Source organism: Lonchura striata, chromosome 5 (genome assembly GCF_050655825.1).
Source record: "Lonchura striata isolate lonStrDom1 chromosome 5, ASM5065582v1, whole genome shotgun sequence".
Lineage (NCBI taxonomy): Eukaryota > Metazoa > Chordata > Aves > Passeriformes > Estrildidae > Lonchura > Lonchura striata.
In genome coordinates this window covers 47,150,979-47,171,048 of record NC_140707.1, presented here as the reverse complement: position 1 = coordinate 47,171,048, position 20,070 = coordinate 47,150,979, and the positions used below count along the sequence as shown (strand labels likewise).

At 37.5% G+C, this 20,070-nt stretch overlaps 1 protein-coding gene across 9 annotated transcripts in view; it reads right to left on the bottom strand.

Moving 5' to 3' along the window:
- NUBPL (NUBP iron-sulfur cluster assembly factor, mitochondrial) overlaps nucleotides 1-20,070 on the bottom strand; it is a 183,547-nt gene that overhangs the window by 86,503 nt on the left and 76,974 nt on the right. For 3 of the 9 annotated variants that reach the window (XR_014955677.1, XM_085580470.1, XM_085580471.1), the window contains exon 11: nucleotides 17,098-17,180. Coding sequence is in view for 8 of the 9 variants with exons in the window: in XM_085580470.1 (XP_085436596.1) it covers nucleotides 17,098-17,180 (83 nt within the window). In the remaining variant the exon portion in view is untranslated. The other 6 variants (XM_085580468.1, XM_021542657.4, XM_085580464.1 and 3 more) reach the window with 4 other exon arrangements.

The window sequence follows — 20,070 nt, the reverse complement described above, 5'->3', positions numbered from 1 at the left end:
GAGACAACGTGAGGGACTGGAGCTCCCATTCCCAGTCATCCTATGTGGCTGCTGGGGAGCAAGTAGAGAATTCAAGAGTGAAGTTGAAGAGGGGAAGGATGAATGAAAAGTGCTTTAAGATTTGGGTGTATTTCTCATTATCTTAGGCTGATTTGATTGGTAATAAATTAAACTAATTTTGACAAGTCTGCTCTGTCTATGACTGTAACCACTGCATGATCTCTCCCTCTGCTTTTCTTGAGTCAGAAGCCTTCCATTTTATTTTCTCTCCCATTCATGTTCAAATACAGCATGGCAGGCAATTTCCTCATACCATTTAGTTGACCCTTAGCTGTCTCTGTGTGCCAAGAGGTCCAAGTAAGTCCTTAATGAGAGTGGACAGCTCTACCACACTCTCCCAGTGCCCATGCAGAGCTCTTTCCAAAGCAGCAGAGTCGCAAGGGTAAGGTGTCATTTCCAGAGATCATTCTCAGTGCAGGATTTTATCTTGGGAACAGTAACACTTGAGAATCAGAGGGTCAGGCGTTGCCTACAAATAACGCAGCATTACTCAAATGCAAATCAAAGCAGAGATCAGTGCCTGTAACTACTGCAAGGTCTGCTCCAGGTGCAGAACATGAACACAGCTCCTGAGTATTACACACAACTCTCCTTCTACAAACAGAAGAGCAGCAAGTAACACTGACCAGCACCAGCCCCAGCAGGAACATCGTACAGTCTGATAAGCAGCACCAACACAATATGGAGCAAACAGATTCCTGCTTTCCCAGGAAGAGTAGATAACAACATGAACAAACATTTCAGTGTGTCATTTCCTGTGTTAGCAAACCTACAGTCTAAAGGTTCAATGCTGACACAGTTCAGGGTGTGACTTTTCTGAACTGCAAATCACAGAATGAGTTAGGAGTTCACTCAAGAGGCAAAAACTGCTGTTTGAATGCTGCTGGCTCCTCCAGGGCCAAGAACATACTGCATCTAGAACCTGGGTTCAGCAAGTATATTTTCATGATCCTTAACCATGACCATTAATGCATGTGGTTTTCAATTCTAATGACTGCATTTTATCTGCCACGGTTCTTTATTTTTTCCATGCCAATGACAGCAAGATTAAATAAAGAAATTCATATCCTCAAAGAAAAAGAGCTTCATGTTGCTTGTGGGTTTGTATTCTTAAGGTATGATTAGCAATTGGTCACAAAAGCTCCAATCTGACTATAAAAAATTATGTCCAATTGGTGTCTTTCCTTTTGGTGACACTAGTTCTTAAAAACTAAACAGAAAACAAAGAACAACCCTATCATTGACCATTTTGTTTTAAAAAAGATTATATAATCTCACATCAAAGCACAAAATTCCCTCTAGGAGCCCCTGTACATAAATTTTTTTTATCTTTATCTGAAGAACCAACAATAGTGAAGTGCTGGCAATAGAAATGTGAAACCTTTCTTACAGAAAAAAAAATCTGGAATAGAATGAAACCTCAAGTTACTGCCTATTAAGCTTAGGTATTCAGCAAGGTACTCAAAATTTTCCTGACACTTGGTATCACCTAAGTGTAAGGCAAAGTGCTTTGCAGAGATAACATGTCTTGTTACTGCATTCAACTTCAGCTCCTGTGGTAAAGACAGCTAAAATACTAACTTTAATAAACCATCACCTTGGGATGGCACATTATCTGATGTGAAACAGACTGACCAAGAACTGAGACATCCCATTCCTCGAGGAACATTCTGTATCAACTGTTTTCAACTATTCACTTTTGAATACATTTTTTGGTTGCCTCCCTGAATTACAGAAATTGTGTCCTGATGCTCTGCTGGGTCCTGTCACCTCTCTGAAGCACCAGGACCAACACAACCCCAGGATGCCAGGCATCCCAGGTGATAGGGCTGTATTTTTCTGGCAGGAGTGGAAAGATACAGTTCCTATTTTATTTCTGACCATATAATGTTTTATTTCATTTCATATGTCAGCCACATTTACCAGCTAAATGTGACCCATCTGCCTCTCTGAAAAATGCAACTCCCCTGCTTATAATTTTTGCTGCGCCAAACAAATTCCTATTGCTTCCTGTCATGAGGTCATTCCAGGCAAATACTGGTACGTCATCTCTCTTCCCTCCTGTCACCTGCTACTGTAGATTCATACCTAGAATTCTGTAGACAGGCACTGATAGGGAATAATACACAACTTCTCTGAGTCATATTCTTTGTGAAAATAGCAGACCTTTTCAGGCAGTGCAAAGCAATCCATTTCAACAGCAAAGACCTTGTCCAAATATCTTAAATACCATTACTTTCTTAGAAAAATATATTTTAAAATATCTATAAATTGAAGTATTTTAACCTAATTTTCCACCAGAGTGTGATGTTTTCAATATTCATGAGCAGCAAGCTTTAAATAATTAACAGGCATTTTATCTACCATTTAATTTTGTTTTAATGAAGATGTATATCCCATCAGGGTAACACAATCAACAATTCACTGAGACAGTGACTATCATTTCCTATATTAACCCTACAGGGAAGAAAGTACTCGGTATCAAACAGCTCAGTCATTTCTTTCTCTAGGAGTACCTTTTTGGATACATTACCAATAGGCAAGGAAAAGAGATTTATTTACACTGTCAAGAAACAGGACAGAAGTGAAGCAGCACTGTCTGTGCTAATAAGAAATGCATTTTTAAAAAGTGCTAACAAGCTACAACACACAGATTTTCTAAAAGCTTAGGATATTAATGCATTACAGAAGAGATGCCAGTAGTGCTGGCACTCACGAACAAATGTGGGGCTGGTTTTCAAAGCTGAGGTGTGTTTTCCCAGCCTTTTAACACTTGTTTTAGAAACTAACTCTCCAAAATAGCCACTGGGCCCCATTACCCTGCAGAGGGAAGTGTGGAGTGCAAACCCAAAACCTCCTGACTCCATCTGAAATGTAATTAATTAGAGGCCTCAAGGTACCACAGACAAAAGCCCATTTATATGGAAATTCCTCCTCTAAAACCAGACATGTAGAAACCTCCCAGTTTAGCAAATAAGTCAGTGTGGAAACTCATCCTTGCCTGTTCGACCAGCTACAGACTCATTTCACATCACCCTCAAATGCCTACTGCTGGGCAGGAGAGTGCTCAGGCTCCAGAACTTCACTTAGCACTTCACTAAATGAGACACAAAATATTTGCAATATTTACACAGTGGACAAACATCCCAAAATTACATCTACCGAATGTGGGTTTGGCTAAAAAAGATAGTTTCATCCTCTTTATTCTTCCTAAATTTGCAGCAAAATTGGCCTTGAAAAATATATTATAGCATGTCTCCCATAATTATTTGGGGAAAAAAGTTGTCCCTAAAAGTAAAAAGTGTTAAGAGTCATTAGAAAGTCATAAGCTAACTTTTCAGAAAACTAACCAGTTTGTATTTTGAAAACAGACCTTGTTTAGTAACAGGATGCATACATGGGGTAGGCAAGTGTGGGGAGTCTCCTGCCTTTCTCTCAAAGAAAAGAGAAAACCTCTGGATCACAGGAAATAACACAAATTTTAGAAAATCCCAGCGGTATGAGGGAAAACACTTCAAATAAATCTGTAAGCGCTCAAAACAATGTTAAAGGACAGCAGATGTTCTTCCCCCCCGCCCCTCACTTGCTTGTTCAGAGACTCACACACTCCTTAGAAGTCCTTTATTTGCATTGATTAAAGTGGGTATTCAGATCCAGACTCATACAAATGGAGAAACTGCGACAAATAGGTGCATAAGGAAGGACAGGCTGTGCCCATCCTCTTCTTGCTGAAAAACACCCACCCTCTCTGAATACACAAGGATAATGGAAAAATACAGACTTTTAAATACACTTTTTCTTTGGACTTTGATATCTTTATAATGTAAATCACATCCAAAAAAAAAAAAAAAAAAGTGAAGTCTTAAATTTAGGCTGAAAACTACTTTGTGAATTAATTTTTTCATTTGCTGCTTTGTGGTATGTGGCTGACAAACCAATGCCTTGGCTGAAATGTTGCCAAAATAAAATGTAATCATCACTGTAACTCCTGCCATTATAAGTCAACTCTGAAATTAAATCAGCAATTCAGATTCAACTTATGGTCAACTGTTTTTAAGCAGGATGCTTTCCCCCAGCCATCTCCACCAGGAAGCATTTCAGTTAAATAAAAATGACAACAACAATATAGGTCCAGATACGGCCATGAGAAAATAAAATGACATGTGGGTATCAAAATCCAAATGCAAAACACCAGAGCTTTATCTCAAATTTGTAAGCATCTAAAATGCCAGGCATTAATATAAGAATTGATAGTTTTTTTCATCGGCTCTCTAGGTAAAAGCAATCAATAAGGCTGGGAACAAGGATCAAAGAAAGCCCAGCCCAAGCCATTAAGCAAAAAAAAAAAAAAAAAAAAAAAAAAAAAAAATCAGCTGTGCTTAGCATGATGTTCTTTACTTCCTCCACAAGCAATACAGCTTTATCAGGAGTGATGAACATTCCATGATGGTCCTGAGCAATGACTAAGCCAGGTGAATGACAATAGTTCCAAAGTTTAGGAGCTATGGATTTGAATCTTCTTAACCAAAGCTGGGTGTAGAACAAGTTTCTTGTGCCTTGGACAACTACTGTAAACCATGTAGGAAAATAAGCATGGAGATCCTGTCCCCACCAGTACCTGGAAGCACACGAACAGCTTCTGTGAGTTGGGCAGTTGGGTACTGAGCTCATGTGTCAGTGTCAGGTCTGGGCTGAAAGAAGCTTTCCATGCAAGTACCAAAATCCCAAAATGTAAATGGTCACACGGCAGTCAGTCAAAGTGAAACCCACACTTATTATGGGAAAGATGTTAAAGGGGGTTTCACTTGCTGAACTGGATCTGAGTCCAACTGTTTGAATTGAATTCAGAATTACAGGAGGTGTTTTGTTAATACACTGAAATTACCTGCTTCTGCCACTTCTCCTCTGCATTAGTATTCATTCATAACCATGATCAGAGCAACTAAAACAGATGGTACTTTGAACTTGAATTAGTAGGCAAAAACTAACCTGCAAACTACTTTTTTCTCATAACTTCAAATAACAGGGTTTTTTTGTTGTGAGGATCTAGCACCTAAGTATTGCACAAACCGTAGTCTCAAAGGCCAAACAATTCATTAACTGAACATAGCAGTAAAAAATTTACAGCAAAATACTTCATTAGCACAAACAATTCTATACCTTCTTTCAGTTTCATTTTCATTAAAACAAAAAACTTCTGAAAGCCAAGAAATGCAGTGTCAAGACACAGCCTGTAGGCTCCTCACCCAAGAAACTGCAGGGATTATCTGCAAACACAAGAACTGTGGTCACTATACAAAGGGTGATGTTGTGAACACGAAACTAAGTCTGACAGCAATGCAGAAGGATCTTGGGAGTCTGGGGAATCTTGCTGCTAACCTACACAGGAGGTAAACTGGGACTGACAATTGCCTCTGCCCCATTCCTGCCTGTTTGGTCCCTTGCCACCCTACCTTTCCTATTTCTTTCTCTTTCCTCCTCTGTGGGATTTTCCAGTGTGCACCTGAACTCACAGTGCTACAGACTTCAGTAATTCTGTGCTGATAACCAGGAGCACAGTAACCCTCCCCTGCTGGTGAGCAAAGAGCATCTACCCATACAGCTTGGAAAAGCCAGGGCCTCCTGCTAGGATTAACATTTTTAGAACAAAAAGATGTTAGTACACTAGGGAATATCAATTAGAATGAAGTGAAATAAATACTGGAGCTGAAAAGAGCATACAGCACTATGTGTCAAGTCTATAATTTATATACTAGAGTTAAATACCACCTTCTCCTGCTAAATCTCCAGCTATCCAACTCCCCCATTCAGTAACTTATATCAATGATTTCATGAATATACCTTCAAATATAGTATGTTGACTGGAATTCATTATTATGTATTCAATAGTGTACTATATAATAAAAAATATGAATATGTGTTTCTATAACATTAAGAAGCCATAACACTTCACCTGTGCCCTTCATTTATTTTGCAGGAGAAGGTCTGGAAACAGTTTTTCACTCATGAGAATGAGGGAAATCAAGCAAATATGTTCTCAATTTAAATTTGTGTTGACTGTTGGTATCCCTAAACACAGACATGTCCTACCAATTCTGTACTATTACATATACATATGTATATACTTAAAATTACTGAGAATTTGCAATCAATAAATCAGCTACACCGTGTAATCCTTCCACAAAACTGTTGACTAAATATGAATTCTCAGCCTGGGGTAGAAACTATGCTTAATCATTATAACATAGTTTCTTGACAAAGGCATTCAAAATAATTCTGCAGCTGAAAGATTCAACAGAGGAAAACAAAAGCATTTAATTAAAAGGGGGAAAAAACGTAAAAAGGAGTAAAAATAAAAGAAAACTTGAAAGCAAATTTCATCCTTCAACTAACCCAAGAAATAATGAGAAAGAAACAAAAGAGGAGCTGAACAACCACTTATCTATATACTGATTGTTCATCCAGGCTCAACATGAATTAGGTGTCAGACATTCAAAAACTTAAGAGAATGAGAATTACAAATACTAACATTCAGATTATATCACTATCTTTTGCAAAAAAACAGTCAGAAATCCCAGTTGTTCCACTGAAATGTAAGATTATACTAGCCAAAACCACCACACAATTATTTACAGACATGTATATCAATGATTATGTTACGCAAAGCTAATAAATTTGTAGAGACAAAACTTAATTTAAAAAATATTATCAATAAAGTATGAAATGGCAGAACATTAAGACAGATTTCATTTTTGTAAAGTATATCAGACAACTGAGAGGAACTGAGTATTTTGTCAATTCTACAGACCACAATAATATGCTACTGAAAAAGTTGATCACTGATGAGATTTCATAGGGAAGGGTGCAGGGAAGACGGTTCAGAGATTGACTTGATGCAAAAAAATCAACCATTCTGGACTATGTAATTTTATATATTTAGAAAATCACTTAAGCTTGAAATTCAACTCATCACTTGTGTCTAGATTTTTCATCTAAACTCTGGGTAAGAATATTACTTAAATATCATTAATGTAAATGTACACCAATTTTTATGTTGCATCACTTCAGTAAGAAAAAACTACATCCAAAATTCTGACTAAGTACTTGGAATACAGGGAAAAGCTTGTTCCCTCAGAGGCCAGCAGAAGAACTCCCTAGTATGGTTAAATTCACTCTATGGTAGGTAGGGTTATGATGTACGTTGAAGATACTGATACTTGACTGTGTAGATGAAAAAGCCTAAATGTCAACTCAAAGATCTAATTGTAAATGAAAACTCATTCCCTGAAGGCATAATCTTTCACTTCCACACACCAACACAAAGATCAAGGGCAATGAAATAACAAACCAGAAGGCCATGCAGTTTGAAGACCAAATATTTCTTTACTTCAAAAATATATCTTTATATTCAACTTCCAAGTTGCTGCACTGTAGTAGAAATATGCAATCATAAATTTATCTTGATCATTTGCATTCCGTGGCAAACTGAGCTAAGGAAAAACATCTGGCTTTCAGTGAAGACCTCTGTTACCTTGTCTTCTGTCTGGGTTCATTACACTGTAAAACAGTGGAGAAATAAGCCTCAGGGTCACGTAATCCTTTCTCCACTAAACTGTGAATTGCCTCCCGATCGAACTTTATCCAATAATGAATGAATTTGTTCATCATCCATCATAAGAACTCTACAGAGTATATGTGGAATTTTTTAATCCTCTTTTAAGATTAATACAGAAAAGTACAGCAGTGAAAGAACTGATTTTGCTTCTTAAAATCTTGCAGAACTTAAGGACAGTATGATAGCTAACCATGTAAAAATCTGAACAAAAACTAAAGGAAATTAGAGTACTGAAAATACTGCTTAAAAATTAAATTTATGTCTTGGATACCATTGTTATCCTTGCATGGAGAAGCTGTTTCTCATTCTTGACTTTAAAACATGGCACACGGAAAAAATGTACTTCATCCCTTCTTGCTTGATGATATAATTCAGCAGTTAAATACTGTATCACCATTTGCATACTTGAATCCTTTTGGACATAGCCAAAAAATGATTTGAAAAACAGTAAATATCACAATCATCATTTAACTCCTGGTAAATTAATTCCTGAAGAAGTTCTTAGAACTAACATATGGCCTCCATGTAACTAGGTAGCAGGACTCTTCTGCACTGGCTTCATCAAAGATCACTTTTTGCTAAACTTCAGTGGTAAATGCTTCAAGCAGGAGGGACTGGTAGTCTTCTTAATATTTCCATAGCTATCTTTAGATAGGCTTTAGCCTGCAAAAACAGAAACATACATTGAGCACTCCATTTTCTACAGAAAGGAGTATTTCATAACTAATTAGGTATTTGTTCTTTTACACACAAAGTGAAAATCAAAGATGTTTAAATAAGCCTTTGTTCAGTAAAAACAATGCATTAATACACAAAATAAGCATATGCATTATAGAAAAATACTGGTGGGGGAATTTAAATTTAACTGATCAATTTGTCTTTAACAACAAGCAAAGTCAATAGTCTTCAGGAAGAGAAGCGATGAGGAAGACAGACTCTTTAGTCCCACATGCACTATTAATTATAAACTTTCTTCATCCTAACAACCAGGATGCACAGGATAGAGAATCAGAGAAAACAACAGCATTCAAAAAAAAAAAAAATTGAGACAATTAATTCTTTACAGACTAGATTATCACCATGGAATTTCCTATTCAGATATTTAAAGTATTTTTAAAAAAGACACCTTCCCAAAAGACTGAAGTAGGTATTGGAAAGAACTAATTCCACAACACTAAAATCCACACAGTTGAAGCTCTCTTTCACACCAGCCTGTGACATCTGGTCAGACACCTTGAGCTGAAGGGCACAATAGCTCAGAACTGCAGGACTATGGAAAGAAACCCAAGTAAGCATACTTATGTTAATATTTCTAAAAACCATGACACAGCTAAGACCATAATCAGTCCACCATCAATTATTAACAAATTTAATGTCAAGGGACTTTTATAAAAACACTGTATAAAGTTCAACACAAAACAAACCCTGAAACTAAATCAAATTATTCCTGTACCAAGCTCAACAACTTGTAGTTGAAAGAGAACATCTTTTAAAAATCTCAAAGACTGATATAAGAATGTGTAATTAAAGCAGTGTTTTTGTGTATATGTATATACACACTGCACATTGTTCCAGAGATTGATTACTTTCATTGTTAAAACGTACACCTTTTCTATAAATGGAATTTGTCATACTTCAGTTTCCAGCTGGCGCATCACATTCTGTGTCTGTCGAGTACACAGCAAAGTCCCCTGAGCTTGCTCCTACTCTGTCTCATAGTGACCAACCTACTCCATCCTCTCCAGTAAGTGTGCATACAGAGACCACACTGACAACCTTCACTGCTTTTCTCCACAATAATCCCTCACTGATTTCTCCTGTCTCCTGCAGGATGGCTCTAATAATGTATTAGCCCTTGTATCTCTGATGAGCCTTTAAAGCAGCAAACAGACACATGCCAGAGGCCAGAGCTTGAGGGGAAGGAAGAAAAGGTCTGTCACGCCAGGGCCAGCAGTACTCCCCTTTTTTAGGGATTGCTCCTGGCTTGTAGGGTTTTCTTTTTTGGCACTCTCAAGCTCTACACCTCATAGTCTCAGTGCTCACATCCCCTTAAAACTAAAGCCACAAAATTTTCCAAATTTGTAAGGAATAAATACAGCGAAACAGAATTGTTTTCTCTCACATACATGATTTTGTGGCAAGAATGACAGAATTAATTTACAACCTGGTCACAATCAGGAATTTCAAACTTCTATGGCTACAGTCACAGTGCAGTTGGGTAACAGCCTGTGTGCAACACTTGCCTCACTCAGCTATTAATGCCCTGGGTGGTCCAGCTACCCCCAACTAACCACTCACCTAGACAAGCCAATGGACTCACCTGAAGTTAGGTGACTGACTGAAGGCAAGCTGCCTTTCTAGTAAAGTATTTGACTAATCGGTGTAGGAGCGCTCCAAGTAGGAATTTCAAACTACCCAGAACAGTCCCACAGGCAGCTCCCACTTTGCACAGATCAATTCATGTATTTTAATGAGTCAGTTAACAACCTGCATACAATACCTGGCCCAAGGTATTTGCCTGCTCCAGAGTTGACTAACTTGTACACAGAACTATAAATTCTGTAACTATATTATATAACTATATTCTAAAACTATAATGAGTAAGCTTGTATAAATGTTACCTTATGTCAAGAGCCCAATACATTTTAGATACTGTTCCCACAAAATGCTGTTAATGAGTGTTTGAGCATTTCCCCAATGTACATTTCTGTACACATTTCTGTACATTTCCCCAATGCACACTGATCTTCATTTGCCAAGCAGCTGATCACCACTTTGCAACAAGAGGTTCAGGGTGCAGCTCTTTGTAGTCAGCATTCCAGCATTACCTAGAGAGTGTTCTCACCAACAGGTCTTGCCTGTTGACCTTTGGGTTTTTTGTTTTCCTGAACCACTACTTTGTCTGTCAAACAGACCAGTATCTCATACATCTCCTTACAGAACTCTACCAGTCATCTGAGCCTTGAGTCTTGAGTCTTGGTTTCCTGTCTTTGAACAAATCATGTAGCCATGAGTGAGGACCTGTCTATCAATCAACATACCTGAAATATCTAAGCAGAATTTTGGTGACTGTGAATATGCACTACCTAAAAACTACCCTATGTATATTGAATAGTTTTTCCTACTCATGATCTTTTCTATGTGGCATCCATAGACAGAGAGCACAGCTCAGTTTAGCTGTTTAATCCAGCATTACTAAACAAAAGATAGGTTGCAAATGAAACCAGACATGGTTTACTATTTCCTTTCCAGGTGGAAAACCAGCAGAGAAAGAATAAAGGATGAGAAAGAATAAAGGATGAGTTCTTATTCATCACCCATAACCTTTTCCTTTTAATAGGATAACAGCAAACTTCTCAGGTCAGTTATTCCCTTAATGTTTGAAAGCTCTACATGAATGGTTTATAGATTTTCTGAAAACCATTTTTTTGCTGACAGACAACTTTATATTTAACAACAACATAACAGTTATCATTCCTCCTACTTCATGAGGATGAAGAAGCACACAGAAGATAGAATGCCCTAAATCCTGGCCAGACATGTTTATTATGAACACTGCCTAGATGGGGTCTGAGAGCAGCACTAGAACATACAGAGGTAGAGGTGGAAGGCAATGTACACAGAATAAAAAAAAAAAACCAACAACAAAAAACCACAAAAATACCCCAAAAACAAAACAACAACACCAAAAAAAAATCAAAAACAACAACAAAAAAACTGATAAACAGCCACGTGAGAGACTGCTCACCTCTCAAACAGTGCTACAGTGCCAGAAGGGCACGGTTCTTAAGACCTCAAGGGCACAGCTGATAATGAAATGACTGATGACAGCATAGATGGTGGAGTAGGAAACAGAACCTGTAAAGTTCACCAGGAAATGGAGTGAAAAGTCCTACTTAGGAGAAATAATCAGAACATCCTGATTCATCACTATGTAACATAACTCTAGTATAATGGCTTAACAGATGTTGGGTAGATTTAAACTGGAAAACTTCTACTAGGCTCATCTAATTAAGCCCTACAATAATTCTAGGGAATATGAGCCTTTCAGTTATGGCATTTCATTCTCTCTAAAAATCTTACCCATGAGGGAAGTATGCATCATTGCTAAGATTACTGCAGACTGTACAGGTCATGGCTGACTCTGCCCTGTTGTCATGGATTGGACTGGTGTGGCCTGACCTGCTGGTTTGCTTTCCACTCGAGTGCAGATCTTAACCTGCCAACAGCTCATACAGTGCCTGCCAGTATCTGCTGCAACTGCCAAACACAAAACCCAACTTATAATCAACAAGTAAAAGCAGGTAGGAGCTGATAGCACCTTTTCCTTCACCCAAACCACTCCACACGAACAACTTCAGACCAGCAACTCAGAAACACACACTGATCCCATCACTTGGTTATAGGCCTCAGACACCAGAGGATACAAATCCCAGTACTGACATGGTTTCTAATGTCTATTTCTGATTACAAGACTCCAAGACTATTAAGCTGCTTTATCCATCCTAGGAGAATCTGTGCAAGTCCTGACTGTCTGGAACATCAAATGCTGTGGATGCCAGTATATCTGTAGAGAAGGAAAAGGAATTTAAATCTGCCCAACTGACCTGTTAGGGTTTACAGTCTATTAATTGCTGAAGGAAACTAGCCACTATGAGCAACTAATCAAACAGTGACTATCACAAGGACAAATACTAGTCTTAACTACCATCTACTTGAAAATAAGCACAGCCAGCCAGTCATTGGTAACTTTGGTTCTTAGCACTCAATCAGTTCAATCATATTTTTAAATAGCTTTAATTTCCATGGAAATTGCTTGTTACTTTGACACAACTCCAGCCTTCAGTGCATGACTGAAGCTGCCTTCAAATGTCTGTATTTTACTGTGGTCAACTCAGAAGGCACTAAAAATATGATGACAAGTGCAGCTTTAAATGAGTCTACTTCAGATATAAGCTCCATGCCACCCAGAGAAATTCTTGGTTGCTACAAGAGGTCCAGAGACTATCTCACTCTGTTCCTCCTCTGGACAGCTCCATCCACCATAAGATTCTTCTTTGCATGTACTGGCAACTCTTGCCAAATTATGAAGCATCAAGTTAGAAAGGCAAACTTACTGAGACAGTAAAAGTCAATCCACACATTATAACATAAAATAGAAGAGACAGGTAAGAAAGCTGGATTTACAAAGCTAAAATCTCAAAGAAAAGTCCTCAGGGCTCATAGAAGACTTCCAATTAATCCTATATATCAGCAGTTGCAGCAGCCCAACCATTCTTAGGGGCAGCCCCAGCTGGGTAATACTGCTAACCCAAGGTGCCCTTGCAGACATCTAAAAACACATCCTGCCCAAAAAACACGGGTAAGTACAACAGTGCAAATCAAATGCACTGTAACATCCTTCAAACAGACTATCCTACACTCAGCATTTTCTTCAGCAGACAGAACCATAAATGAGGGTCTGATGATGCATTGTACTGTCTACACCCTGAATGAAGGATCTGAACCTACACGTACCAAACGCTACTGTGATGATTCAAAGGAAGCCTTGATGATAAAGGCATATTATAAATCATACCATGCAGCCTTCTTTAGGGTTTGCTTTTCTTTTAAAAATATCACTCCCTGGATTGACCACTCATTAAATGGAATTACAACTAAACCACAAAAAGGATTCTATGACTATTTGCTACCAGTACTCAAAATTTTCTCCAACTACTTCTCGCAATCTTTAAAAGGTTGTATGTTTTTACCCTACTTATGTATCACCCTTTCATAAACATTCTACAGAAGAAATGTCTCTGAATACAAATTTGAATTGTCTCTTTGGATGACACCACAGCAAGGTTTGTAACGTTCTGATTTAATTGAAAAGGGATTATTAACTAGACTTATTTTGCTCTGTTCCATCAGACTGCTGATGCATTGTGCCTCTGCTTTCCACCTTACTGGGCTTTTCCTCTTCCCTTATAAATGTGTGCAATTTATGGGACTCAGAATCCTTCACCTTAAAATCCTTCAACATTCACAGGATGTGAATGGACATACTGGTACATCAAATGTATTTTGTACTTGTTTGAGGTGGGAGGTGACAGGCAGGAGTTTGGTCCTCAGCAATCACAGATGGCCTCTCTGTTCTGCTAAGGTATTGATAAATCCACTGTGCCATCCAGGCTGTGATATATCCAAAGTTTCTAGCAAGAATTCCTCACAAAATAACCACCAACTGCTCCCTAAGTCTCTGAGCTTTATACTCACAGAAGGAAGGGCTCACAGGAACCTCTGTTTATGGTTCTCCCGGTGTGATGGAGAGTTCACTGGGCATTTAAGCAGCTCCTTTGATGGAAGAATAACTCCATTGCAATTAATCATGTTTTATATCTCTTGCTGTGCCTCCAGTCTTCTTAAATGCAAGCTTCAGGATGCCCCTTCCAAACACCTGTTTTGCTTCTGGCTCCTTTCCCATGGTCCATAGGAAGATCCAGTACATCTGAGTATAGTTAATTTCACCTAGTTTCAGTGATTCCTCATTAGTTTTCCCTATTCTACCTTTTCCCTTACATTTTTTCCCCAATTCTACCATTTTAGCAGCATTCCTGACTTTCATTTACAAGCTTTTGCTGTCCAGTGACTCTTGCATGTTTGAGCAAAAAAATGGAGCCTTGGCCAGCTAATCCACCTCCACAGTGTGATGGAGGAGAAAAATGCTCAGTTCATCTCCAGAAGGGTCTCACTCCAGAAGGTAAGCCCTCACTGTTGATTAAAGTAAGAAATTATAAGAAATTATATTCTTGTAGAGGATCTTGGGTCACTCCCAGCTGCTACATTAGGCTGACCATGCAAGTACAGCAATATTCCATTTCTACATCACAAAGTTTTATCAAAGAAGAATATTAAGAAAAAGCCACAGAAAAAGCCACCATTAAAACAACTAAGCAAACAGAAACACTGACACAGACAATGTTATACCCAGAGCAAAATCATTTTAGCAGCACTGTTATTTCTCCCAGGGGACTGCCTCAAGCTTCACCAAAAGAGAACTCCAGTCATCAAGCCTTCCTATCCTTTAGCTATATTGTCAATACTTTCCATAAGCAGATTAGTCTCATGCATTCTGTGCCTTCCCCAAGGAAGAGCTTTCTAAGTTCACATGTGTACCATTCTACAAGTAATTTCCTTTTTTAGCTCTTAGTAATTTCCTTGTCATTTGTGAAAAGGAAACCCCTTTTCCACCAACTACATCTAAGCTTTAAAATAATAAAATTTAGACAAGTTTGCTCGGACATTTTGAAATTCTAGTGTAAAGTCAGAGATATACTTTTATATATCTGCATGGCAAGATGAACCCCATGGCAGATGTGTAAGCAAAAATGTATTAACTGACATATTTTAGAAAACATTTTATTCTAGGCTTGAAAGAGCTCAAAAGGTGTGACAACATGCTGGGTTTCTAAGAAGTCAATCACCATCCCTGTTCCCTACTGTTTGAATCTGGTAGGTATTATTTCAGGTCTGTGATTCTGTATTTGATTTCTAAGTGTGTTCTAACAAAATCAGCATAGAATTTTGCATGAAAATCCCCTGCATATTTAAGTGACAAGAGCAGAAAATTTCAGCAGACATTGTTCTCTATCTGAAAAGTTGTTAATGCATGAATAGTCACAATTTCAGTTTATTTGCGAAACATGGTGATGACTGTCATGTATTAAATATTAGAATCTGACCTTATATGACCTCTCCCACCATCAGTTATGTGCTCAGAATTTATCTTTTCTTTGAAAATAAGAGAACGATATTTTTTCTATCTTTAAAATGAGAAGAAATCCAGGGATGAAGGAAAATTCTTTCCCATTCTATAAAGATTAGTGACATTTAAAAAAAAACACATTCTCTGAGGAGAACTATTATCTCAAAGACACAAAGGCAGAGAAGGATATTAAGAGTTTTCCCCAGAGTCACACGTATTTGTCAATCTTTATTCCTCTGCATATTTAACTTAATTGCCACAAATGGTGATTATAACCCATCCTTTTGTTATCAAGAACATAGTTCAAGGAGGAACAGATGGCAACACAACAGACTTTCTTGCCTTTTTATTTTCAGAATGCTATCCCAAACATGTCTGAGTTCTTTGCTCAACAGTCCAGCAGACTACAGACTCTTGGTTATTACAGATTTCAGATACTGTGAGCCTTCCATCCCAGTTTCCAGCTGTTTTATTTCAGCTTTGACCAAAGCCATACATCCATTCAAACCTCCACATTGCAGACCAAACCTCCCAGAAAGAAACTACCATATGGATTATAGAGATTCCTTTTCAGATAGACCTGGACTCAAGATCTCTACATTATTCCCTACCATGGGCCTTGCCCAAACCTAGCAAAAACATGGCATTCAATCAGAAGTCAACACACCATAGTGCTGCCTCTTCTCTTTCAAAACAAAATTACAATTTTAAGACTGTCACTGTTCTTCCAGAAATCTGCTCGGTATGTTAATAACACTGGATTAACAATGTCAATGCTCTCCTCCTCCCTTTTTTTTTTCCTTCTAAAATACTGGGAAGGAAAAAACACATTTCAGCATGTGCCTGGCAATCATGATATTGAAAAAGCTACTAATATTCTCATGTTCCACAGGTACAGTCTACCTTACTGTGAAGTGATTCTACCATCTGTTATTAGCATTATTTTTTCACTATATATCTTTAAATCTAAGCAGCAGTCAAGAGTGGGGCTGCATTATGCCATATACTGTGTACAGCACCCTGCCCTACAGAGCCTGGCAAACAAACTAGCAGAGAAAGAAAGTATCAGACAGGAAAACATTACTCTATCAGCATTAATGAAATTTTGTATGCACACATATTTTTCTTTACAGATTTGCTTATTTGACTCCCACTACCTCACCAATTTTCCATTGACAATAGAATGTTATGGTAAATACACTGCAAAAATCCATTTCCTCATGTGTGCAAATTGCTCCGTTTCCTGCTAAATATAACCCAGGTACCGACAATATGAAGTTCTGTCCTAAACATCTTTGGGTAAGACCCTTTGACACTTTCCAGGCTGAGCAACCAAAGGGTTAACTGACAGTTTTAAAGGATCTACATTAGCTGCAAGGTCTCATGAGGCTTGACACTGACCTTCCTCCTGTTAGCGTGTCAGCATCTGGATCAAATCTTCTCTATTCTGAATTATTCAGCCTAATTAAACAAAACCAAACCCACAGAAGCAGAACAGATGACCAGGACCCCAAAATCAAGGGCCTGAGTTACTTACTGGTACTGCCTTCTTTTACCTTATTTCCTTACTTCATTCAAAAACCCGTTTCTTTCCAAGCAGCAGTAAGAAGCAGCACTCCCCATTCACTTTCAGAGGAGAGCTTTCTGTTGTTTAAGTGCAGTGCACCAAACTTACAGCATCACTTTGAGGCTGAGAGATCACAACAGGCTGTCCTGAATCACACGTCTCCCGTATATTAATGTGCAGTGGAACATCTCCTGCATCAAAAATACCAAGACACACATATGTGAACACCTAGTATTTCTTAAATGTTTCCTTAAAATAACCCTAAAGCAACTTGAAATCCAATTCCCATTCAGTATACTCTTTGAATCGCTTTATCTCCAAAAATTAGCATTTAAAATTAAAATTGGCTCCAGTATAGTTTACTTACAACCATAATGATTAATGCCAAACATATTTTGTATTTCTCATTTTCTGAGTAGAAAGGACCATGTTTTAGTCATTTATTACAGAAGGAAGGGTTTTTTGCCTCAAACACAGAAAAATACAGGCTGAGATACAAATTATTTTGTTTATGTGAAAGTAATTGTCTGAGTGTTAGGCTGAACAGTAAGTTGCATGATGAACAGTTGCCTATCTCCTCATTGTAAGTTCTTTTCAGTGCTGTTTTAAGATTTTAATCACTGTTCAAAGACTTCTTTGAATACCTAATTTCCAAATAATAGCATTTGTTTTTGTCCTTATTAGGCCTTGGATCCAATTCAAAGGTGGACAACTATTCAGTTCATTCTTCTTGCCAACAGAAATCTTCTTTATATTCTGCTTTTATAATGAGCAGGGAACTGCCAGAGAGGAAAGGAACATTCTAAAGGAGAATCAATTAGCAGCCCTATTCTGTTCTGAGACATACTTTCTGAAACACAGATTTCACCACTACAAAAAACTTGAAGATTCCTATGTTTACTGCTATATAAATAATTTTGTGAAGACCAACTTTCTTTTACTGGAAGACATAGCTACATTTTACATTATGGATAGCTGAAGACAGAACAGCCTACCTTAGTTCAAACCTGACATACCAGAAATCATATTAGTTTAATTCATACATTTTAGCAAACTAATTTAACTCAAATCAAGGCCAGTGTAAATTACTGAGAGTCAATGTATTCAGAAAAATAAACAGTTTAAAAAACTGTATGGAAATTGACAAGTTTTAAGAAATAAAAAAACCCAAACTCAAAGCAAATAGGAATACAAGCAAATAGTAAACACAACAGCTGTGGCTCCATGATTAATGTGTTGAACCTTTGAAGAACATTATTATTATTATTATTTAGGATATTTACAGTCCATTTACTTCAATTTTTTTTCTTATTTATTTCAGTAATTAATAAATTTAGGTATAATAGTCTGTTCATGTATTCATTTTTTAAAAATTCAGGGAGTCCTCTGAAAGTTTTCTAACCATAATCATTCTGAATTGAATAACAGTAATTTGTAAATCTCCCTGATATTCACTTCCTACTCTTATTTTATGTAAAGACTAATCTTCTTTTTTTTCCTAAGGATGTTTTGGTAATGAAAAAATACTTCTTCAACATCAGCTTAATAACAATCTCCAATAACTACAATATAGCAGCCTCTCTCCTTTCCTCCTCAGACTTACAAACATGTGATGGTACTACAAGAGCATACAGGACTTGTAAGAACAGAAGTGCAGTCCAAAGACAAAAAAATGCACTATGCATTATAATTTTAAAAAATCAAAAATTTCTAATTTAACCAGAAGACATCAAAACCATCTGCATAGCTGTTTGGGTGGTAAGAGTTTGAGGAAGATAAAACTTTTGCAATATTCTTCACTACCCAATGTAATGGGAGCTCAACATTCCTGATATTAACTACTACTGACTGCAAAGAAAGAGAGTAATTTGAATTTACTGTAGGAAGAAAAATCAAAGAATTTTAAAAATCTGGCAGTCATTGCTGTTCATCAGGAACCAGATGGTGTTAAAAAAGTCAGGAATTGCAAAGGTCAGGATGGAACACAGAAATTATTATCTCAGTATCATGTATACCAATAGCATAGCTTTCTGGTCACAGTTACAGCCCTCAAGCTTCAGGGAAAAAATTTCAGACATGGGGAGAGGAAAACTCAGCAGCAAAAAGTCTCTCACAAACTTTGTCACATATTCCTTTAGAGAACAGTAAAAATACAAGACAATCAGAAGTATATGAAATAATGGACTTCACTTAAAAGTCTCCTGGCAACTGCTAATTGTCTTCTGCCATAAACAAAAATTCAGTAAAACTAATGACAGCCAACTCTGAGTAAGTGGAAGGATGATGCTTTTCAATCCTGCACATTGCTAGCCTGCAGAATTTGTCAGATGTTGGCTGACAAGCATCTTGTTGGGTTTCCAAGAAGGACTAGGTGCTTATCTAAACAAACAGAACAGCCATAGGTGTCAGAAAATACCTGCAAAATAAATTCAGAATCACTCATTTTAAATATATGCACTTTACAGACACATATGTAAAAATATATTCAAGGTTTTTGGGCAGGACTCAAGGAATACGGAGATAAAACTTCAATTTGGGATGGATTAACGTAAAATCTGCAAGCAGTAATTCTTACAATACCACATGGTATTATTATGTAATGGCCATCCCTGGAAGGAGGAGCATACTAATCAGATCAAGTACTGTAATTCAAAATTTAGCCCTTGGGGCATTATTCTTAATCTTAGTCTGGCTTTGCATTGACAGTTTGAAGTTAAACTTCACTCTGCTTTATTTTGTACATCTCATCTATCTCCTGCTAAATCTGTACATCTCTCCCATCACTCCTAATTAAATCCAATCACAATCAGTTCTGCACTCTTAGGAAATAACAAAAAACACCTATGGGACCAATGCCATGGTACATTATTCGTGCCTGCGTATCTAAATGCATGTTTGATTCAACAGCTTGCAGAGCATGTGCATCCATCCACATAACCCAGGGCTGTAGAAGTCCCCTTGGGCTCTGATCGCAACTCATTACATATTCAGAAAACTAAAAGATAGCCCAAAAGCATGTCTTTAATTATGTGTTGCCTTGCTATCTTAAGTCTGTGTCAGACCTTGATGTTTTTGTGTTGA